This window comes from Camelus dromedarius, chromosome 2 (assembly GCF_036321535.1).
Source record: "Camelus dromedarius isolate mCamDro1 chromosome 2, mCamDro1.pat, whole genome shotgun sequence".
Lineage (NCBI taxonomy): Eukaryota > Metazoa > Chordata > Mammalia > Artiodactyla > Camelidae > Camelus > Camelus dromedarius.
Window position 1 is genome coordinate 31,606,736 of NC_087437.1, and position 23,779 is coordinate 31,630,514.

The 23,779-nt window shown below is 38.8% G+C and overlaps 2 protein-coding genes and 1 long non-coding RNA gene across 11 annotated transcripts in view; 1 reads left to right on the plus strand and 2 right to left on the minus strand.

Moving 5' to 3' along the window:
• Window positions 1–298: 298 nt before the first annotated feature.
• LOC116149386 (translation initiation factor IF-2) lies at window positions 299–5,641 on the minus strand. Its single transcript, XM_064476896.1, has 5 exons — window positions 5,623–5,641; window positions 5,275–5,333; window positions 4,875–5,126; window positions 3,802–4,642; window positions 299–2,396 (listed from the first exon to the last, which is right to left on the minus strand). Exons 1-4 carry the CDS (start codon window positions 5,639–5,641, stop codon window positions 3,992–3,994), a joined length of 981 nt encoding a protein of 326 aa, XP_064332966.1. The 3' UTR covers window positions 299–2,396; window positions 3,802–3,991.
• Window positions 5,642–5,662: 21 nt separating this feature from the next.
• Window positions 5,663–11,681, minus strand: LOC135322637 (uncharacterized). The gene is made up of 2 exons (XR_010383319.1): window positions 8,496–11,681; window positions 5,663–6,467 (listed from the first exon to the last, which is right to left on the minus strand). It is a non-coding gene; the product is annotated as an uncharacterized LOC135322637 (long non-coding RNA).
• Window positions 11,682–11,729: 48 nt separating this feature from the next.
• The window catches only part of LEKR1 (leucine, glutamate and lysine rich 1), a 224,444-nt gene continuing 212,394 nt past the window's right edge, over window positions 11,730–23,779 (plus strand). For 8 of the 9 annotated variants that reach the window (XR_010383326.1, XM_064492258.1, XM_064492257.1 and 5 more), the window contains exons 1-2: window positions 11,730–11,803; window positions 14,785–14,902. Coding sequence is in view for 8 of the 9 variants with exons in the window: in XM_064492258.1 (XP_064348328.1) it covers window positions 14,865–14,902 (38 nt within the window). In the remaining variant the exon portion in view is untranslated. The remainder of the gene's footprint in view (window positions 11,804–14,784; window positions 14,903–23,779) is intronic. The other variant, XM_031449679.2, reaches the window with a different exon arrangement.

The window sequence follows — 23,779 nt, forward strand, 5'->3', positions numbered from 1 at the left end:
ACTCTTAAAAACAAAGGTTCTTCAAGACTCAGATCTTCTTTATGCCCCGCTATTTCAGTCTGAATTCTAAAAGACAATCTGTCTACTTTGTGTCTGACTTATTTTCCTGTTAGACAGGAACTGGAATTTGAACTTTGCTCTCCAAAAGCCAAAGGCCAACTAATTTAGAAGGAGACTCTCAAAATCAATGATGGTTGCTTCTAGTTTCATTAGTTCTGTCTAAAGTGATTAAAGGATCTGATTCCCAGATAACCATGATCATTACTGCTATTTTTACAAATCATGTTAATTTCCATACTTCATTCTGATCACTTGTGGCATTCCTGAGGCAAGTCTGGATTCATGCAGCATTCCAACTCCGAGTGCCTTTTCAAGTTTCCAACAGAATCCTGTGCTGGTGAGTGATGATACCTTTATTGGAGTAGCCCCAAGGTGTGAAGCTGTTTCCTGTGGCTGAGACTCAGCCCAACCCCTCCACTTGTTGAAACATCTGCAAATACTTTGTTCAGTTCCAAGGCATCTGACCACAGCTAGCCTCCCATCTGGATTGCTTCCTTTTTCCTGATTGCTCACGTAAGGCATCAATAATCTAGGAAGGCACTGAGCAAGAGAGAAGCTGGAAGGGCCGAGGGATTAGACTGAAGTGCTTGGATGTTACAGTTCTTAGGGTTTTCTCTCTCATTCATTAATTGATTCATTCAGTCGTCACTGTTGGGTGGCACTAGCAATGCAAATATCAACAAGAAGCAGTCTCTGTCATCAAACAGGAAACAATCTATTGCATGCTACATTTATTGTCTGAGGTAGGGAATTATGTTAATCAGTCTACAGGAATAAACTATATTTACCAGGTGTCTTCTATGTGTAAAGTTCCACAATTGCTTTAATTCTTATCTTTGGTAGCTATAAGGCTTATGGAATATATTACTTAATCTCTTTGTTTCCCTACTTTGAAACTACATAAAATTGAAAGCAATACTTGCTAAAGAATTTTATAAATAATAATAATAATAATTAAGAAATAACACAGGAATCTTTACTTGATAAGAAAGCTGATAAATTATGTAGTGCTGAGTAATCATATTCCTTCATATACCTCATTCACTTTAGGCTGTATGTTAAGCTACAAAACTATCTGCTTAACTATTATTAGAAAGAGACTATATTTTAAAAGATGTTAATGCAGATGGATCATTTTTATGCTCTTCAATGAAATTAATTCCAAGTTTAAAAAATATATTTATATTATGCATACATTTGCACATTTTAGTAAGTTACATTTAAACTCTCATTTTCTTATAATTAAATCATACAAAGATCTAATTAACTCTGTCCCAGGAGTTGCTGGGCAATAATTATACCTTCAAAGCACCAGGAGATTTAAGGTGTAGGCAGGGTGGGGCTCATCCACCCAGGATTTCAAAAGCACATGGTTCTTCAGGTCCTGTTGGGGCTTATCTATTTGCATGTCTTCCCTGCAGGAGTTTGGACTAATCAGGTCACTACATCTTGACTGCAGTCTCTACCACTCATTGTTCCCAATACGATTTAAATGCCAACAGACCACAGAGAAGTTAGCAATGGGAAAAGGAAAAGGCTTTCATACCAACCAAGACTGTCCCCAGGGTTCAGTAGGACATAGATCCTATATCAAATCATCTAATATCAAACTCTACAAATGAGCTCAGCCAAAAGGTTGAGCCATGTTGTCTGACAGTATCACATTCTCTAGTTGCAATGCAATCCTGAGGCAACCTGTAGTGAGTTGACAGTTCTTCCAGTTTGCTAAAATGGAAAAGGCAGGTTGTTGCTCCAGCAGAGTTTCCCTTTTGCTGCAGAACATTTCACACAGCATCAGCTAGTCTTCATCAATCTGGATATTAACTGGACATCTTGGGTGCTGACAGGGGTTAGCTCATTTCTCCTTCAGCCACTGCATTCTATGGTGCTTCATTCAAATTTAAAAAAAAGACATCCCTTCCTTAGGTGGATAGTATATTATCTTAGCAGGTGGAGGTAGGGGCTGGAGTTCAAAGCCTACCCACCTCCTCTGCCAGGCACCATTATTCAATCAACAAACTGCACAGGTGTAGGTGCCTGGGCAGAAAGGGTATGCAGAGCCTGACAATGATGGCAGAGGGCATTAAGAAAGATGAGGGCAATGTTGATGTGGAGAATAAAGGAAAACGGGCAGTATTGGGTGGTTCTGCCTTAAGATTTTCTAAATAGAAGAGACTGATTAAGTATGGTATCTGCCTTGTGAGTCAAGTTAAAGCCACTTACCACTCTGGTGACTTCCTTTCCCTCTCAGGGAATCTCTTCTAAGAGCTGAGACGAGGAGCAGGTGTTATATTCACACAAAGATGAATATACCATATTACTATTCCTAAGGTGATCTGCATTTAAATAGAGGCCCAAAACATTTAAACATTAAGTAATCAGTCAGTTTTGTCTTTCCACTGCTCTATCCCAAACACCTAGAACAATGCCTGACACACAGTAGGCCCCTTAGTATGTTGACTAAATCTCTAATCCTAGACTTTCAGTCACTGAGCAACAGGAAATTACACCAAGAAGGTCTCCTGCTTTCAAGATTCCACAGATCAAATTAGAAAGTCACCAAAAATGAGTTTTCTCCTAAGCACTTCATAGGCCGGAGGTCTCAGCTCTCTTATAAAATACCATCACCACAAATACTCTAATACCAATTATTTAAAACTTCCACTGCACATCATGAACTATTTGTCAACCGACAATGAAATGTCTGTAAGCCAAATATTTTATGTAAGGATGCAGCCTCCCACACTACAGTTCAGTACTTAGTAGACTAAGTACAAATGAAAAAAAACTTGGTGGCACAGTTGTATTTAAACATTATGTTATACTTTTGTAATTTTATATCTGGGTTGCCATAATAGTAGTATATTATAATATTTGAACGTATCATCTTCCTCCAAAGATCTCAAAGCACCTTTGGTGAGTAACCAATAGTCCTCCCCACACCTCCGAAGTAGGTATGCTGTGAGCATTATATCCATCATACCAGGATCACACGTGAGTCAGTGGCAGGGCTGCATGACTCACTCATGACACTTCAGTTCACAGCTTAAACCATCAGGGAGTACTGCCTACAAATTCATTCATTCACTCATTCATTCCTTCTTTCAAAACATTCATTTGATGCAGTTAGGCTCAAGACCGTATTTCCTTACTGAACTTGCATCAGATGAACATTATAATCTGTTAAAATTTTTTTCTCATAATACTTAAAATTCATAGCAGAAATTTTTCTTCCCATGGTGATTAATCCTAATGTTTCATAGTGGTATACCTACCAGTGAGTCACATGGATATTAAGGAAATGACTGAAACACAAACAATTTTAAAGATATACTTCTCTCTCATGTTGTGGCTGTTAATCATGTGTCTATACATAAGACTTTTTTTTTTTTTTTTAGTGTTTGCCTGGTACAGCTAAATACTTGCGTTTTCTGTGTCTAATTAGAAGTTTCCGCTGTGTATTATAGTTGAGTTGGTACAAGATGTTCAAGACCATGAAAAGATGAATGTAATGGCTTCCTCGTGTTATGGTCTGAATTTTTTTTCCACTTCATTAGTCCTTTTAAGTAATCACACTGTTTGTACCCTGACTTTCTTTACTGAACTCACAATTATTTCTCTTGCCAAACCATGCCCCCAGACTTGAATGTATAAATTAAATCTCATGCACGCATATGCAAGCCGTGTGCACTGCCCGTTAAACAAAGTAATATGAACAAATTAAAGGCACATTTTAACGACCTTCGAGTTCGGTGTGTTATAGTGGTTTTCTGTTACCTACTGGGCACAGTATAAGACATTGATTCACAGAGGTCATTTTCAGTGTGCTGCTCGCAAACCGGTTTGTTCATCCAATCCAGCCCCCTAACTGCGCACGTTGCATTTTGTACGGTTTTCCTCTCGGGCTCTCCACCCCGTGGAAGGGGCTGATTCACCCCCAGCTCCCTCTGCCGAAGCCGGAGCCGAAGCCGGCGCGGCCAAGGCCACCGGGCAGAGCGGGCGTGCGGCCGAGGCCGGGCTGCGTGACAGGCTGCACTTCCCAGCCCCGACGCTGTGGTAACTGACTGATCTCATCGTCTCTCGTCACGACACGCGCTGCCTGGGCTGCACGCGGCATAGCGTGAGAGGCGCCGGGGCCGCGGGCGCGCCCATCCCGGAGCCTTCGTGCGGACGAGCCCCGCTGCCCCTCCGAGGCCCGCCGCGCAGAAAGCCCAGTCTGCTTATCACCACACCACCGGGTGTTCTCAGGCTGTAGAAAGACGGCCCCCCCGGACGTCAGCAAATAACCTGACCTCCCAGGCGGTGGTCTTCGCTCTTTTCGGCCTCGGCGGACCCTGCCCCTCGCCGCCCCCTGACGCACAGCTGCCCCCCCCGCATCGGAGTTCTGGGGAAGGCGCCGAGTGGCCGGGGTCAGTCGCCGGGCAACGCCATTCGCCTTCCGTGCGCCCCTGAGGGTCGGTGCGCGCCCGGTTCCCGGCAGGCGGGGCTGTGGTGGGGGCTTGGGACTCCCTTCCTGGTGTCCCTGTCCCGGGGCGGGTCGCCCGCGCCCCGTTCCGCGCAAACCCCGGAGGGCGCGAGGACGCTACGCAGCTGTGGCTCCCGAAGGAGCGACCTGATACGGCAGGCGGCGAGCAAGCTCAGGGGCTGCTCTGGAAGCCGAGAGGGGTCCGCAGGGCGAGACTGATCCCTTGCCCGCTCCGCTCAGCCCTCGTCCCGCCGCCCGAGCTGTTTACTTTACAGCAGCGGTGCTGGGCACTTTCCGGTGTTAAAATGAGGGCATCGGCCGCTCGGGCTCAAGTCAGCGGGGGTCGGGCGGAATCAGGATTCCTCGAGGGATTAGGCGGCCGTGTCTGCACGCGAGGCGGGCTCCGGGCTCGCCAGGAAGCGCGAGTGAGTGCGGAAGCGGCGAGAGCAGGAGGCGGGGGCGGGGCCGCGGGGTTGCGTGACCCGCCGCCCGGAGGCCGCACGCACTTCGTGCCCCGGACAGCCCTGCCTTCCTGGCCCACCGCCGCCGCCGCCGCCGCCGGGCAGCAGCGCAGGTGCTGGAGGGCGGCGCCCGGTTTCCACTTTTACAACCGCAGCGGGGAGGGGAGTCACGCTGTATTTCTGGGACAGGGAGTGAGTTCACCAGGGAGGACACGCCGTCTCCTTGTTATCGGGACGTGGGTAACATTCGGTAATAAAACCCGCTCAGACAGGATGTATTAAACGAACTGGGAACCAGAGGCGCTCTGTCAATAAGCAGTCGTTCTGGGGAAGCTTTCCAAGGAAAGCTTTAAATTAAGAGGAACAGCACACAGGTGCAGTTCGTGTGACATGCTACCACAGGAAGGAACCAGAGCAAGGACGGCGGCTTTGCTCGAAAGTTTTGCCCACTCTGCACAAAGCTTAGTAACAGAGTCGTGATGCTGTGCAAACTTACACTCCTGCTAGGAGCGTTCTGTCTAATGTTTTATTTTAAAAGAAGAGGTGCCTGGTTTCTTTGACATACTAACTGGAAAGATCTCTTTTATATGGCGAGTCGAGTCCCAAGGACGTTTAAAAAAACAAAACAAAACTAACTGGCTTTATAGGACGCCATGAACCAAGTTGCTTCTCAAAATCATGTGAATAAGTATTTATTTCATTATCTATTTATATGATTCAAATGTTTGTAGATTTGGTGATAAATGAAGTTTGGAGGGCAAAACAAAAATATCCACACTAGGACAGTTTAACATGCAAAACTACTCCAGTTGACTGAAAGCTCTCGAAATTTCACATTAGCTTATTTTATTTATTTAAATAAATAATGTTTTGATTTGGTGGATCACTGCTTCTATTTATTTCCCTATTATTATTGCCGTTGGGCTTACAGTGCTTAGTTAGACACACACACACACACACATACATTTTGTTGTAAAAATAACACACCATTACAGAGAGGGGATTCTCTCCAGTTATGACACCTACCATAAACTCCCAGGAAGCTCTTTCAGAATACACATGTTCACCTCTCAATTTATCACATGTGGAAACGGAGCAAGATTCACTGTTTAACATTGAAATGTTCTCCCGCCTAACTCAGATTCTCACTTGTATATATAGGAATGTTTATTTTGTCTGCTAGGATTCTTCCTTTCTGCCCCTCCTCCTTGGGTTCTGCTTCTGCCTCTAGTCTTCTAGACGTGTAATTAGCAAGGGAGGTGTCATCATGTGTGGCCTTGACTCCTTGGTCACAACAACTAGTCAGGAGGTGTGTACCTGACTCCTGCCTTCAGTGATTTGGTCAAGGGTGTGTAACTCAAGGTGTGCTAAACAGTCATTTCCTGGCATTTTTCTAACGAGGTTGGGAACAGAAGTCCCCTATCTTCCTATTGGTGTCAAAACTGGACTGTCAGCCACCACTGCCCCACCATGTGCAGACACTGTAAAAGAGAACAGAAACAACTTTCAGTGAGTGGTAGACTCAAAGGACTGAGACATTCCATGGCTTTTTAGAGTTCCAGAGTTCTCAAAGCAGTCCTGTTTCCTGCTTTCTTGAAGCTTAGTTATTCAGTTATTCTGTTGAGTCTGTGAGGTACCCTGATATCCCAATAGAATACATATTGGTAGTAATAACTAACAAACATATATTTAGAATGCTATTTGGAATACATTTTTTAAAATTTATACTACTACTTGTAATTTGCTTTTTTCACAGAACAATCCATTGGGACATTCATCACCAAAGAACTACATCATCATTTTTAACAGCTGTACCATCTTCTTGTTTGATAAATCAGTTTATTTCATGTTGGTGTTTCTGATTTTTAAACGTTATAAACAAGACTGTGATGAACACTAAATATATGTGCTAATAAGAAACAACTTTCCCAGAAGCTTCCAGCAAACTGTTTGGTCATAATTGGGTCATAGGCCCACTCCCAATTTAAATCCCTAGTAAGGGGAAGTGGCTGGCAGAACTGACCTCATCTGAGCTAATTTCTGGAGTTGGGCTGATGCACGTGTGTTTAGGGGTGGAGGTGGAGAGAATGGTGATGGGGTCAGGATTTCTGAACAAAAGATAGAAGGGGAATCAGGTGTCCACTACAATTGTTCTCAACATTTCAAGGTGTTTAAAACATAATAAATATTAACTTTTCACACTAAAAGCAGTGTTTAAGACTGCTAGTTGCTCTACACCCTTGGAAATCAGGGCTACTATAATTACATCTATGTGATCTGATAATAATGTTTGATTTTTTTTTTATCAGTAGTTCATAAGGAAATATCTTTAAGATGATTCACAACTCCTTATTTGATGGCATTAAAGTATTCTATTAATAGAGATATAATAAAATGACAGGAAAATTGCTCTGATTTGGTTCATATAAATTCTGCAGCTATCTAAAATTATAGGTACAGAAACATGAGATTTATCTCTAAAAAGGTAGAATGAAATCACTTCTGTCAATCACTTATCAAAATAAATGTGAATTAGACTTTTAGATGCTTCATTAGAATCTCATGGAAATCTCAGAAATAAGCAATAATTTCATTTAAAAAGCAAGTTCTTTAAAAAGTTTTTTTTTAATGCATGAAACAGTTATCAATTTTCAGTCTTTGGATTTACTAACATGTTATAGACTAGATATTGGATGATAAGTTTTAAAGAATATATTTTAAATAAAAAAGTTCTGGGGATGTAATGTTCAGCATGGTAACTATAGTTCATAATACCATACTGTATATTTGAAAGTTACAGAGTAGATCTAAGAGCTAAAAGAGTAGATCTTAAAAGCCCTCAACACAAGAAAAAAATTTGTATCTACATGTGGTGATGGATGTTAACTATACTTACTGTGGTGATTATTTTACAATATAAACAAATATTGAATCATTCTATTGGATATCTGGAACTAATGTTACATGTCAGTTATATCTCAATTTAAAAAATAAATATATTCATGTAACAAATATTGAATTACATTTGGTGCATAGTACATTTTTGGGTAAAGCTCTTTATCAATAGTGAAGACGCCACAAGAGAATACACTTATGATCATCAAAGGTTTCACTGTAGTGCTTGAATTACTTTTAATACTTGAGAGCAGATGTTAATTGCTTTAAGACCTGACTTGTCCCATTGGAAGTTATGTTCAGTAATTATATTCGCTGGGCTAAAGAGTTCAGAACACAATTTATTCCTGCACAGATGACAAAACATTTGAACTCCTAGAGAGAAATGCTATTTAAACATTGTGACCTTCATTTTATTAGGTACTCAAGTTTACACTGCACATGTGATGGATTAAAAAATATACAGAGTATAAATCCACAAAGAGTATTTTGTCCTCAAGCCACCTCTTGACCAGAGTTATTTGGGGTTCAAAACAGACAAAATAGTTTTACAAAGGAGTCTAACTATTGATTAGCAGTTTAAAAAAAATTAGGAAAGAAAATCTAATCCATACCTTGGTAGGAATAAAATGTGTTGCAAGCAGTCACTAGTAGCTGACCCTTTAAAAAAAACAACTGGAAGCTGTATGGGAAAAGTTATGAAAACAGTAAGTATAAAACAAAGTTATGGTCCCAGAATTAAATACCTTTTGGGTATTTACATATGTTACTAATCCAGAGAGGACTGATGCCCCGTGGGTACTGGCTGGCTGGCAGAATCAACAAACACACTACCGAGGCCCAGGTGATTCTGCTAACACTCACATTCCATCCAAGTATATTTCAGTGCTCATGTGCAGGGCTATGCCCTTGGCCACTTCCATCATCTGGGTGAGAGTAAACAATAAGTAGGATCTGATTGAGTTCCATTTAGAAAGATTCTCAATAAATAAGACATTGTGTATCAGATGCCTGACAAATAAAAAGAGCCCAATAAATGTTAGCTTTTTAAAAATTCTGCACTTGCATTGGATGGAGCCCAGAAATAGCACTGAAACCACTGTTGCTTCTAATTTGGGAGACCTGTCTGCAAACATTTTATTCAAGCTTTTGAGGAGATAGTGTTGTACTGTGTTCTGATTCACAGGATAAAAATAAAGTTGGGCTAACCCTAATTTTGCCATGCTTTCTTTTGAGCTCACTTTAAAATTAGCAATCTTGGGTAGACTTCCTGATATTTGTATCAGATTTGCAGACAAAGTACCTATTCTTCCACATGCTTTTCATGTGGGGAGGGGAGTGGCGGGGTGAGGAAAGGAGGGGCATAGTACTACTTACCAGAATGAAGGGGATGAATGACAGTGACCTGCTGGATAAATATCTTAGGTAAATTCAAATTCATACAGAAACAGAAGCACAAACACCGTGTTCTCATAAACGTTAATACTACAACACAAATGTCAGCAGGCCACGTGGAAAGACCTAGTTTAGTCACTTTACAGAGACTCTACTCTCAGAACTAGGGAGTATTTTTTTTCCTTTCAGTACTTTTTTTTTCTTTCATTGACCCACAGGGGAAAAAAAAACAACAAAGGGTCACAGAAGAGGTTAAAAGGAACTTAATTTGGCTATCAGTGATTATTTTTAAAAGTCACAGTAAAAAGTGAAACTTGGCTGATTTAAAATTTAAGAAGTGGATAAAACAAAACTTTATTCAATAAGTCCAATGATGTGAATATTTTAAACTCCACTTCAGTTCCAGTATGGCCAATAATGAAGTGAGGAAAAGAAGTGGAAAAACAAAAAGAACAAGGAAAGAGACCTGGACAGAGATAAATGGAGAGACTGGGACCAACTGAGAGCCAAGAAAAAACACACACCAACACTGGGGAGAGGCTTATCACTTTTTTTTTTTTAACTTAAAAAAAACCTATTTTGTAACACCCTGTCACAATTCATCTGTCCTCTGGTCTTCAGGAATAAGTTTCCACTGCTACCTTTTAACAAGGGCTGTTCTTCATAATTTATCAACTCTCTTCACCCTTGAATTTTTACCAGGCCTACCAAAGTTCAATAGAACTTTAATGATGAAAATGTTCGGTATATGTGCTGTCTTATGCGGTAGCAACATGTGACTACTGAACACTTGAAATGTGGGCAGTGCAATAAAGAAATGGAATTAAAATTTTTATTTCATTTTAACCAAATTAAGTAGTCAAATGTGGCTCTCTTACTGGACAGTAAGAGACACTGGACAGTGTAAAGGTCTAAGGGACATTTACAGTGTAAGGGAAATTGTTCTCAAGGCCAATGCAGAGCTGAATAAGTACACATGAAGTCAGATCACACGGTGATTTATAATACAGCCTTGCAGCTGGACCTTCTCCCTTCCTTAAAGTTTCCTTTCCTTATCATACGCACAGAGTACTCAATAAATATTATTATTGCTAATAATCATACTATAGCCAAACTAGCCTCAGAAGAGTGATCTTGCTTCAGGTGTACGATTCCTTTTCCAGATAAAGCACTTGATGGATGTAGATGAACTGTTTTTTTTTTTTTTGTGCTCTATACCTAACCCCTCACTGTTACAAAATAAGAACAGTCTTACTTTCACTGTCCCTCAAAGAAACAGCCTGAGGATGAACAGCTGACAGTTCTTTGCGCTTCTCATAAACATGCAGTGCTTGACCATTTCATCTGCTATCCTCTGCTCCCTTTAATCCTCTCTTCAATCCTCTAATTATTCTTTATCTTTCCCAGATGAAGAAAGCTGTCCTCTTTTATAGAGTGGAAACAGAAAATCACTGGTAGGCGTTGGGGCAAAAATATCGGTCAGGTTACATCTATCTCTAAGACTTTCAGTGCTTTGAGGAGCAAGGATTTATAACTGTTCAGTACTCCACGCTGTCATTTTCATTAATAAATAGCTATCAATCAGCAATTTGACTACTGTCCCAGCACTGCTCTCTGCATCATTTGATCACTTCTCTAAATCACAGGTTTTAATTTTCTTTGTCTTTACTTAACCTTACTTCATTCAATTGTAGTAAGTCTCTTTCCTTGCTAGCAAGCCGCGAATGTTTTATTTCTTGGAAGAGCTGATTTTGGACCTTATAAAAGCCTCAAAAAGGAAAGATCTGTACTATGAATGCGTTGCCTGCATTGATTAGTCACTGAGCATCACCCCGGCCTGGTTATGCAGTGCTTGTTGGGTAGTAGGTCATCAATAAACTTTGTTTTGAACTAAGTAAGGAAAAGTAAGTCACGTCTAAAGGTGGGCAGCCTTCTATAATTGTGGACTACAGTCTCAAGATACCTTCTGAACTCAGCTCTTCATCTTGACTACTTTTGGACTAGGATGAAAATTTTACTATTTCCTTCCCAATCAACTTGCCCTTCCTGCAACGACTGCGACCAGAGCTTCCCTTTACACCCGTGAACTCTATAGGCATCGCTCTTCTTTCCCTTAAGAACAAAAACTGTCCACTGCTGCGTCCGCTACAAGGGCCCTGGACCCAGTGGTGAGAGGTAGAACTTCGGCCTTCACCCGACCCAGTCTCTCCAACTCGCCGCAGGACTGTGGCTGTCTCCCTCCAACCACCATAACTCTAGCCCGCTCTCCCCCACCTTGCCCTTCGCGCCCTTAGCGCCCCTCGACTCCCTCTCACAGCATGCTGCGCAAGACGAGCCCCTTCGCGGACCACCAGCTTTCCCGCTTCCGCCCGGCGCCTGTGACCGGGGCGGCGCAGAAGAGCCCCGCTTCCGCGTCGGCGACGGCGTGGGCCGTGACGTCATCGCGCCCTGACGTCAGGTCGACGAGCAGCACGGTCTCCTGGGAGACCGGGAAAGCCGTTTCGCACCCTGCGGAATCGAAGTCTAGGTGAGAGGCAATGAATGGCTTCCTTGAGCCCCGGGATGACCGGGTTCCCCTGGGCGCAGTTCCGGAGCGGAGGCGTGCTGGCACCCGGGGAGAAGGCCAGAAAGCCGCGCTGTGGCGCCTCGCTCAGAGGGTGGGCCCCGTGCCTCGCCTCTGGCCCCCGCTGCGGCCCGTGTCCGGACGCTCTTTTCTTCCCCGGAGTGCGCGGCTCGGTTTCACTCCCGCACTCTCCTCCTCCTCTTCTTCCCATGGCAGGTCCTGAGGGAACGAGGTTAGATAGGGACAGGTTTCAAAACTCTTGCAGCCGTTTTGGCTGGATGTGCACTTGGTTTCTACTTGGAAAATCCCACCTCGCCCTTCAGAAAGGTCTTAGGACGTGAACACTCTCTTCACGTGACCTTGCCCTCCTCATCTGGGGTGATTCACACCAAAGGAATAGCGCTTTAGGGAACGACCTGAAAGCGGAACGTGAGATAATGGCCCAGCTTGACACTTGGGTCAGGAAGGGAATCAGAAGTGAACAATCAAGGAAGTTTCTGTATTTTTGATATCTTCCTTGTGATCCTGTTAGAGAGCAGGTTCACAAATACCTGCGTGGTTGCTGCAGGTTATAACCACACCCCTTGTCAAAGGAAAGTGCGTAATGTGAAAGAATAAAGGGGACTCATTGGATTAAAAAAAAACCCGCAAAATAACGTAAGGGTAAATTAAAAATTAAAAAAATTTTCCTCTTGCTAAAGGGAAAGATACCCTCTTCCCTCCCTTTCTTGGGAAGCCTCCTATTTGTGAATGCTTCCTCTGCCCCTTTAATATGTATGCAAAACTTTTAAAGACCCAGAATGTTTCTCTGGAGGACCTGGGAGCAGTTTCTTTAACATGTAAACATCAAAGAAGATAGGGTCCCTCTCTCCATATCACCTTGAGAGTTTAGCCTAAGCGCCTTACTTTTAGTCACCCAACTGCTTTGTCACAGAGATTTGTATTCCTTAGAGCAAATGCAGTTAGCTAGCGCAGGTGGCTGCTTCAGTTACCAAATGAATTTAAAACGAAGTGTGAAAGAGAGTATAGCAAGCTATGTTGAGGACAAGTTACCATTTATCTTGAGGACATGTATGTAATGGATTGTATCTCTTGGCTGTATAAAGAGTGAGATTTCCTTCTGTCTTTGTAATCTCATTAACATATTAGCAGTGTTGTGCATCACAGTCCAGTTAAATGCTTATTCAGTAATAAAATTGTTTTCTTTCTGCATCCTGGAGAGATTTCCTTGATTGGCAGGATATTTTATTTTTAATTTTTCCTCAATAGTCAGATCTATCAATTCTTTCCATTCAGTATAGTAACTAGGCCACAAAGTTGGAATAGATTTACAATGACGGTACTAAATGAAAACGGTTTGCCTTGTTTATACTGTCACTAGATCCATGCTCTCAAATTTATACATGGAATTTTAAAAGGAGATTTAGTTGGTAATTTTAGGGAAGATTCTGCTCCCAATAGAGTTTAAGATAATGTCATCTTATTTTACTGATGGTGAACCCATTGTACAATGGCAGAAATGAGAATAGTGAGCTTTCTGTGAATAATGAGCTCCTGCCACATCACTGTGACAGTCTGCCAAACATCAGATTATTATGTACTTGGCCACCAGGGTCTATGTTAGCTATGTCAGTTAACTTTACCCCCATAGTTAACTCCATTTAACACACACACACACACACACACACACACACACACACACACACACACTACATTTACATGGGAAGACAGTTCATTAGTTATTTGTTTTAAACAGCAGCTCATTAAAACAAGAGGCTTTGTGCTCACACAGAGGATGGAGAATCCTCTCTTCTACCACTACTTGCACAATTGAAGAAAAATGCTGCCTCCTCAAGGATTTTTGTCAACTACAATTTCCCTGGCACCTTGCCGTGGTTCGGGTTGCTGTCTCTGATCGAGTACCTTTCCAGTCTCTGTCAAAATTCTGTCCTGATCAAAAGCAAAAAACCTCAGGAAGCCTTCACTAATCCTCCACTTCCATCAGAAAGATAAGACTTTTTTATTTTTATTTTTTAATTGAGTTATAATTAGTTTACAATGTTGTGTCTATTTCTGGTGTACAGGATAAGACATTTTTATCCCGAACTTCTAGATTGTTCCTTGTCCACAACTCCTGGCCCTCACGCCTTTTTTCCTGCTATAGAATTTTGCCTATATCACCTTACTCTCTCTCCCCCTCACTGCTCACTCCTTAGATAAATATAAACATCTCTCTCTCATGAAACTGGACTATCTATTCTTTCTCCATATTTGGGAAAGATAAAAAAAAAAAGAGCCTAAAGTGCTCCTTCATTCATCTTGTGTGGTTTTGTGAAAGCAGTGATAGAATTTTATTTTGAATTGTTTTATTAGAAAATGAAAATCTATTAAAAGTAAAATATCTGCATAAAATTATATAAATGCTCATCTTAGGTAAAATTGGCACTTGGCTTCTCATGCTTTGATGACTCTTCTGTTCAGTGCCTGCATGTCATATTTAATCTAAATAAACTTTAAACTCTAAAAACTTAAAACTAGCATTCATGTCACGATTGCCTTTCTTAGCTGCTGAACTAAATAGTCGATTTAGATATTTTTTCTAGCAGTTTTCCAGGAAAAGAACTTAAAAAAAATAAATGGGTGTATTTAAAATTTTGTGATCCTTATTCTGTATTTTAAAAACAAATAACTAGTAGTAAACCACCACAGAAATTACAATTAGACTATAAAGTTCCAAAGAAATGATTATTTCTAATTCAGTAGTCTCTATATGTCTCTAGGTCTTTTCTGTTTTATTAGCCTAATAACTTAAGGAGACTACTCCAGTTTTACCTTTTAACATTGACCTGATGAAACAAACATCTGTTGACACAGTTATCGCCATTGATCCCCAAATACTGCCAAGAATTCTCTTCTAATTTGAATTTTTTTTCATATTGTTTCAGTTCTGACTATTGCCATCAATGTCTTTTGATTATTTTACCTCAGAGCTCCCTCAGTGTATTTTGGGAAGTTATGGATCGTCATGTCCCCATGCATGCATTACCTGAAGAAATCCAAAAGGTACGATGCTATGTTATTACAGCATTAGGAACATTTTAACAAAAAATTCTAAAACCTGGCAGAATGAATTCAAAGGTTTTGTATTTGTTTTAGCCAGGGGATCTGCAATGAATTGGTGGAGTAGGGAAAGGGAGTAACTGTGATGGTCAAAACTGTAGAATTCAGTTCAGTGCAAAGAATGTTTGTCCTGTGAAAGAAGACAGATACATAATTCTAGCATGATATTTGAACAGTTGTTTCGGGAGCCCTTGTGAAAAGAGCAATGACCAGATACTTTATTTAGATATTTTTATAGCAGCTTTTCAGAAAAAAAAAATAAAGCTGACATAAATGGGTCTGTTTAAAATTTTAAGTGATCCTTTTTCTCTAACTGTGAAACAAATAATTAGTAGTAGATCACTGCAGAAATTATAGTTTGTAACTTATTATGATGCAGGAATTTTTTGTTTGCTTGTTTGATTGTTTTTATGATGCAGGAATTTTAAGTGTCTCTCTGCAAGGGTATATTTCAACTGCACCTTAATTCTTATCACTTGTCACACACCAGGCACTGTGTTAAGCCCTTTCATAGATAGCAGCTCATTTAATCTGGTTAACGATCTTTTTCACAGTTGATATGCTACTCTCTCTGTTAGTTCATATCTGTCTTCAGGCAAAAGCATTTCCCCCATATTTAGTTTGGAGATGCATACATTGTTAACAGCATAATTTAAAAACATCCTTTTGAAACTGATTGACAAATTATGAATTAAAACCTCAAACGTTAGCGTTCATTAATCAGTCAGGTTTTTTAGTAAATCTACAGTCAACTCTTAATTAACCACCAATCCGTAGTTTTTAATTAAAAATTGCAGTCAGCTCTCAGATACACTTTTACCCTTTGTGCACGTTGCTTTGGGCTGCCTGATAGCATTAATCATGCCATTGATTTAACTTGATGCTTACTGCTACAGCATGTCCTTCAGATTTATGTGAACTGCAATCTGGCAGGAACTGGAAGAGGGGTACATTACTAGAAAAGACCTTTTAAACCATTGCATTTCACCTTTTAAGTTAGGTGTAAGAGAAAGTAAGCACAGAGAGAGCACAGCTGTGTTACGTTTACCTGAGAAATGGTGCTTAGATGTGTTTGAAGACATGGAGTGTCCTGTCTCTTTCCCTCACCTGAGTTCCTTTCATATACTATCCTGTTGTGGTAGAGATTAAAATAAACAAAACAAAACAGTCTGCAAGAAACAATGCCCATACTCAGATCCCTGTCATCTGTCACAAAGAAGATATATAATAAAATGAAAAAAAAAAAAACCTCTAAAAGACAGTGTATGAGTTACATGTCATAAGATAGTATCTTCTCTGAGAATGGAGAAGGTGGGGAGAGGAATCCTTGAATGTTAGGATGGTCAAGGAGGATCTTTATGCAGGAGATAGAACTGGAATTGGCTCTTGGAGGCCAAAGATTTCTACAGACAGGTAGGAATAGGGCATCCTGGTCCAAAGGAACAAAATCTTACTGGTGAGAAAAAGCTGGCCAAGTTAGAGAATGTTTAACAATGCAAATGTTTTAAATACATGAAAGAGTATGTATTATTTTAACAAAGTTTTAATGAGAGTTGAATGTTTTTTATTCTTTTTAAGGTACTTTATAAGTAAATTATTTAAAAATGTTAAAACCAAGCATTTCATACAGTTATATTCTCAAAGCTGGGATGGCAGGCAGCTGTCCATACAGTGCAGAAAGGTGGGGAGGCCAGGAGTAGCTCAGTTGCCTAAGGCCCTGGACAAGTAGCCCTTAGCCTGCTGAATGTTTAGAATGTAAAGTGCAGCTTTGCAGTTTTTCAGACCTAAGTTAAATACGTTTATAGAACAAATATTTATCAAGTGTCTATAATGCATAAGGTACTGTTTTGGGTACTTGATTATAAAGCAGCATGTACGTGCATCCCACAACCTGTTAAAGCTTGGTGTAAGGATGTCAGTTATTTGTTTTCCATAACTTCTTACCTATATTTGATTCCTCTTTACTGTCCATAATGTAACTTGTTAAATTGCCTAGTGACCAGGCATCTATCTATTTAGTCAGCTTACATACATCATTCTATACAGAATCATTTTAAATAGATATATAACTTATAATAGCAATAAGAATACTTCAGTTTAGAACCATTTCACTATTAAGATAAAGAAAAAATCTTTGTTTTTCATAATGGCTTGGAAATTGTGCAACATTTCTTTATTGGATAAAAAAGGACATGAGGTGGGTGGATCAGTACAGAGTGACAGGTCTTTCAAAGACTTTTTTTTCCCATGTTCTTCTGTTAGCTTTTTGTGTTAGTTTTTACGCTGGCTCTTCTTTCTAAAGAAGCCCCTGCTGTTTCCTTTTTTTCCTGTGTGTATGCAAGGAAGGTTAGTGTAGAAATCAGGGAAGGGAAGGTGAGGGGAGCCTTTCCTCTTTCTTTCTGTGCTTTTGCTATATAATACGGAAATGGGGTGGTTGATAAATTACATGAAAGATATGTGATAAAGGAAATGAAAATGGCTGTACTACACTGTACTATTAATAGCAAAATAGTAGCAGTAGAAAGAGTTACAAGAAAAAGTAAATGTAGGGAGATGGCCACCAAAGGGAAAATGTGGAGAAGAGTGCTGACAATACTAAGATCTAGTTAAAGAGTCTATTGCCCAATTAGAAAGCAAAGATTGTTAAATCATCTCCCTCTGGTCTCATCTTCTTAGGGAATCTTAGGGAAGGAAGAAGATAATCTTTTAACTCCCATTCCCAGATCTTTTTGCTTTTTATCACAATTTCTGACCGAGCATAAAACACATTTCAGACTTGCATCTCCCCAAGTGGTAGAAAATGTAAAACAGGCCCATGGGCTGGACAGCAAGACCATACTCGTCGCCTTTGTCTGCTGCTAGACTCTACAGTTTACTTCTGTAAGTTCTGAGACCATATCTCTGAATCTGCTCTCTAGACTGAGCTGACTTGTACCTATCTCTGACCTCCGATAAGCGGCTGAAGCTAGAATTTTCATCCAGCATACTGAAAGCAGAATGTACTTGTAATGATAGTACAGTTCAGTTTAAAACTAAAACAATACTTATAGATCAGCAAAGTAATAATCCTGTATCTTTTCACCTGCTAAATGTCCACCCATTTTAGAGACATATGAACTCCTCTTTTGAGAAAAAGAGCAATGAATGATTTTCCTCTTGCTATTTTTGCTAGAGGACATACACAGAAGTCAGAACAACCTCAACAAATCAGTGTTATTTTGCAAAAGTAAAATGGATCTCTTGTTTTTTTAAATGGTGACAAAATGAGCACTTGTAATAGGATTTTAGCTTCAGGAGATATTTATTACCACAGGACACAAAGTAAAATAAAAAGACCAGAGTTGTTTATTTTACCAAACAGAAGTGGCAGTACAAGGGCTGGAGAGCACACTGTTCTTTCTGGGATGACAATCCTTTTCCCTACCAGTAACAGCTCATTTTGTCCTGTTTCAGTAAAGTAATTTTAGTACTTTGGAACTTTGAAATTTATTCAGAATAACAGTTTTATATTTCCAAGCACAGTTTGTCATTGCCAGAAAAAATAAACTTAATTTTCCAGGTCATTTTGGGCCACTGTGGCTAGGGTCAGATTTTGTGTTGAGTTAAAGTAGAGAAAAAAGAAAGAGAACATGGTCATAGAAACATTAGCACCAGCATCCTGGAAAAGTAGTGATATGTGTGTGGGTAGATGTGTTGTGTTTTTAAGTAATTGCAGTTTTAAAACCTAGTGACAAAAGAAATAGGAAGCTGTATAATTTTTGGAGAGACTATTCACTTAATATTGTGACCCAAGTTCATTAGGAAAAAAATCATTGTTTTTTTTTAATTACTGTGAATTTTGCAAACTCTGCATTTGTCAATTTGTAGTCCAAAAATTTTGCTGGCTGGCCAGAGAATGTCATGGAGTTTACTAAGGTGACGTTTTTCTGGAAAAATAGGGGGAAATATACTTTGGAAGCATATTTAGATAAACATAGGTGTGTCATGTATAATTTATGTATGAAACCAACATTTCTTAACATTGCCCAATAAAAATTATGGGTTAATCTCTGGTATTTTAGTCCCAGATTTTTATATTTTATTATTTTAAAATCAAACATTTTATTTTGAGATCATTATAGACTCACATGCAGTTGTGAGAAATGATACCAAGAGAGCTCATGCACCCTTCCCCAGCATCCCCCAATGGTAACATCTGGTGAAGCTATACTACAATATGACAACCAGGTTGTTGGCATTGATACAGTTAAGGGTTCTGCCACCACAAAGATTCCTCATGTTGCCCTTTTACATCCACATCCTCTTTCACACACCTCCACTACCCTACCCCCAGTTCATGACCCCTGGCAACTGTTGATCTGGTCTCCAGTAATCTTGTCATTTCAAGAATGTTATACTAGTGGAGTTATGCACTATGTAATCTTTGAGATTCGTTTTTTTTTTCATTCAGTGTAACTCTCTGGAGTTTTATTCATTGTCTTTTTGATATTGCATTATATGAGCTATTTATCTTTTGATTATTAACGCCCTTATCAGTTATACAATTTGGAAATATTTTCTCCCACTCAGTAGGTTGTCTTTTTGTTTTGTCAAAGGTTTCCTTTGCTATACAAAAGCTTTGATTAGGTCACATTTATTTACTTTTGCTTTTGTTTCCTTTGCTTGAGGGGACAGATCCAAAAAAATACTGCTATGACTTATGTCAAAGAGTGTTTCTCCTATGTTTTCTTCTAGGAGTTTTATGGTTTACAGTATTAAATTTAGGTCTTTAATCCATTTTGAGTTTATTTTTGTATGTGGTGTTAGAAAATGTTCTAGTTTCATTCTTTTATATATAGCTGTCCAGTTTCCCCTGCACCACATATTGAAGAGACTGTCTTTTCTCCATTGTATATTCTTGTCTCCTTTGTCATAGATTAATTGACCATAAGTGCATGAGTTTATTTCTGGGCTCTATATTCTGTTCCATTGATCTATATATCTGTTTTTGTGTCAGCACCATATTGTTTTGATTACTGTAGCTTTGTGGTGTAATCTGAAGCCAGGGAGCATGGTACCTCCAGCTCAGTTCTTCTCTCTCAATATTACTCTGGATATTGGTGGTCTTTTGTATTTCCATACAAATTTTAAAATTATTTGTTCTAGTTCTGTGAAGAATGCCATTGGTATTTTGATAGGGACTGATTGAATCTGTAGATTGCCTTTGGTAGTATGGTCATTTAAACAATATTAGTATTTTCAATCTGTGAACATAGTATATATTTTCATCTGTTTGTTTCATCATCAATTTGTTTCATCAGCATTTTAAAGTTTTCTGAGTACAGGTCTTTTGCCATCTTAGGTAGGTTTATTCGTAGGTGTTTTATTCTTTTTGATGTGTTAGTAAATGGGACTGTTTCCTTAATTTCTCTTTCTGATAGTTTATTGTTAGTGTGTAGAAATGCAACAGATTTCTGTATGTTAAGTTTGTATCCTGCAAATTTATTGAAGAGCCCTAGTGGTTTTTTGGTGTCATCTTTAGGATTTTCTATATATAGTATCATGTCATCTGCGAACAGTGACAATTTTACTTCTTCCTTTCCAATTTGGATTCTTTTTATTTCTTTTTCTTGTCTAATTGCTATGACAAGAAAAAGATGCCCACTCTCACCGCTTCCAATACTATGTTGAATAAAAGTGGTGAGAGTGGGCATCTTTTTCTTGTTCCTGATCTTAGAGGAAATGTTTTCAGCTTTTTACCATTGAGTATGAGGTTAGCTGTGGGCTTGTCATATATGGCCTTTATTAGGTTGAAGTTTATTCCTTCTATACAACTTTGGTGAGAGTTTTTATCATAAACGGATGTTAAATTTTGTCAAAACCTTTTTCTGTATCTATTGAGATGATCATGTAGTTTTCATTCTTTAGTGTGTTAATAAGAGTGTATCACATTGACTGATTTACAGATACTGAAAAATCCTTGCAACCCTGGAATAAATCCCACTTGATCATGGTGCTTGATCCTTTTAATGTATTGTTGAAATTAGCTTGTTAGTATTTTGTTGAGGATTTTTGTACCTATGTTGATCATTGATACTGGCCTATAATTTCTTTTTTTGAGTGTGATCTTTATCTGGTTTTGGTATCAGGGTGATGCTGGCCTTGTAGAATGAGTTTGGAAGCATTCCTTCCTCTGCAATTTTTTGGAATAGTTTGAGGATGGATGTTAACTCTTCTCTACATGTTTGGTAGAATTAACCTGTGGGACCATCTGGCCCCGAACTTCTGTTTGTTGGGAGTTTTAAAATAAGTGATTCAATTTCATTACTGGTAATTGATCTGTTCATATTTTCTATTTCTTCCTAGTTCATCTTGGAAAATTGTACATTTCTAATAATTTGTCCATTTCTTATAGGTTGTTTATTTTATTGGTATATAGTTGTTTGTAGTAGTTCTCTTACGATTTTTTGTATTTCTGTGGTGTTGGTTGTAAGTTCTCTTTCGTTTCTGATTTCATTTATTTGGGCCCTCTCTTTTTCTTGATGAGTCTGGCTAAAGGTTTATCAACTTTGTTTATCTTTTCAAAGAACCAGCTCTTAGTTTAATTGATCTTTTCTGTTTTTTTTTTTTTTAATGTTGAATATCTTTTTATGGGTTTATTTGGTGCCTCTCCTCTTAGGTGAAATGTCTCTTCATGTCTTTTTGACCATTTTCTAATCGGATTTTTTTAAACTGTTGTTTTGAGAGTTCTTTGTATAATCTAGATACTAGTCCTTATCAGATACATGGCTTGCAAATATTTTTCCCTAGTCTGTAGCTTGTCATTTCATTTTCTTTACAGGGTCTTTTACAGAGCACAAGTTTTAAATTTTAATGAAATCCAAGTTATCAGTTTTTCCTTTTATGGATCATGCTTTTTGTATCAAGTGTAAGAACTGTTTGCTTAGTTTAGATCCTGAAGATTTTCTCCTAGGCTTCTTTCTTCTAAAATCATATTTTTATGTTTTACATTTAAGTCCATGATTCATTGTAAGTTAATTTTTGTATAGTGTGTGAGTTTAGGTTGAGTTTTTTTTTTACCCTATGTATATCCAATTGAAAAGGCTATTTTTCTTTCACTGAGTTGCTTTTACGCCTCTGCCAAAAGTCAGTTTGGCATATTTATGTAGACCTATTTCTGGGTTCTCTGTTGTTATTCCATTGATCTATGTATCTATCCTTTGGCCAGTACTACATAGTGTTTATTACTATAGCAATACTATAGCAATTACTATAGCAATAATATAGCCTTCAAATCAGGTGAAATTTTCCTCCCACTTTATTCTTCTTTTTCAAGACTGTTTTAGCTCTTCTAGTTCCTTTGCCTTTTTATATAAATTTAAGAACAAACAAATCCTGTCTATATCTAAAAAAAAACCCCGTCTTGCTGAAAATGTGGGAATAGGGGTTTTCAGTAGATTCTTTTCACTGAATTGATTTTTAAATTGGTGGTGCAGCCAGTTGACTTAATTGATGAGGAAGGGTCTTGATGGCCTAATGAAATGGTTAGGTGGTCTGTGTGACTAGTGACTCAAAAGGTTCATTGTCCTGTCTCAAAAGCTTTTTCCTAATCTGAATGAAATTCACTAGCTAGACCCTGATTGTTTTGAGTAAAGGCATCTTTTTTAATATAAAACTTAGAAGGGTTAACATTTTATACTGCTGTCACTTTTACAGCAGTGGAATAGTTTCTCTGTTTCTTTCCTCCTTATATAAGTACAAAAAAGCATGGGATGGGTGGGGAAAGAAAGGAAGAACAATTTTTGGAGCAGAAAATGCCTCACTTGGGCAGCAGGAGGTCACTGAGTGCCTTTTCCACTTGAAGCACAGACAGGAACTTTGAAAAGGATCTGAAGTCTAATTTAACCTTTTAAAAAATATGCATCACTTTTATATTAAATAACTATAATTTTAAAAGTACAAACACTGCACTTGAGAAGTTTATTTTATAATTTATTTTTAAATGGCTCTGCATTTGTTTAATATACTACATTTGTTGATGCCTCCTCCAAAGTGCATCTTGTAAAAAGCAAAAGCATCCTACTAATGATAGCCTTTTTCTCAAGAATGACAGCATGTCATTATTTTACTTACAAAACGAGATGATATAATGCCAAGTTATAAGAATGAAACACAAATTATATTTTACCAAAAAAGATAAATTTTACTTACTTCATTTGGGAACATAATTATAGTTTTTCATATCTTCTCAAGTTTCACAGAAATGTCCTAAGTAATTAGCCCACACAGATACAAAGAATTTGAAAGTGTTACTACGTTTTCCTGTTGCAGTTTTACTTGCATAAAACTATTTACAATCTAATAGCATTGAAAACTTTTGTTCAATGTACTTGTTTAACATAGATCACTCAGTGATTCAGGTTGTACTAAGTGAAGTCTAGAGAATACTCTTATGGACCTTTGTCTTGTTTCCTAGATCATAATGAATGTCATCTTTTGGTTTTCTTTGCTGAACTTCTAGAAGACCTGTTCTGTAAAATGTACGTTTCACTTATTTCAGCTTTCACCATCATGATTGCTGTGGTGGAGTAACATTCTAATAGCTTCTACAACTATGAAGTTTATACTATTTGTGTTTCGTACATCAGGCTGCAAATAACTCCATCCAGCAAGAGTTTTCTTTAGAATAGGGATAAGGCACTTTCCCAGGAGCAGGGAAAGAACTCTGTTTAATAGGTAAAGGATGAAAATATCTTGGAGTAAGAATATAATTTTCAAATTGATGAGAAGGAATCAAAACTCACGATGGGCAAAGGGATTGTAAGAAAATACTCATATGCT

What these genes read in the sequence shown, in the direction of transcription:
- LOC116149386 (XM_064476896.1), bottom strand. An exon ending in CAGAGCGCCTCTGGTTCCCA is followed by an intron (nt 5,127 to 5,274) that starts GTTCGTTTAATA and finishes CGGTTGTAAAAG; the next exon opens with TGGAAACCGGGCGCCGCCCT. An exon ending in CCTCGAGGAATCCTGATTCC is followed by an intron (nt 4,643 to 4,874) that starts GCCCGACCCCCG and finishes ACAGCTGCGTAG; the next exon opens with CGTCCTCGCGCCCTCCGGGG.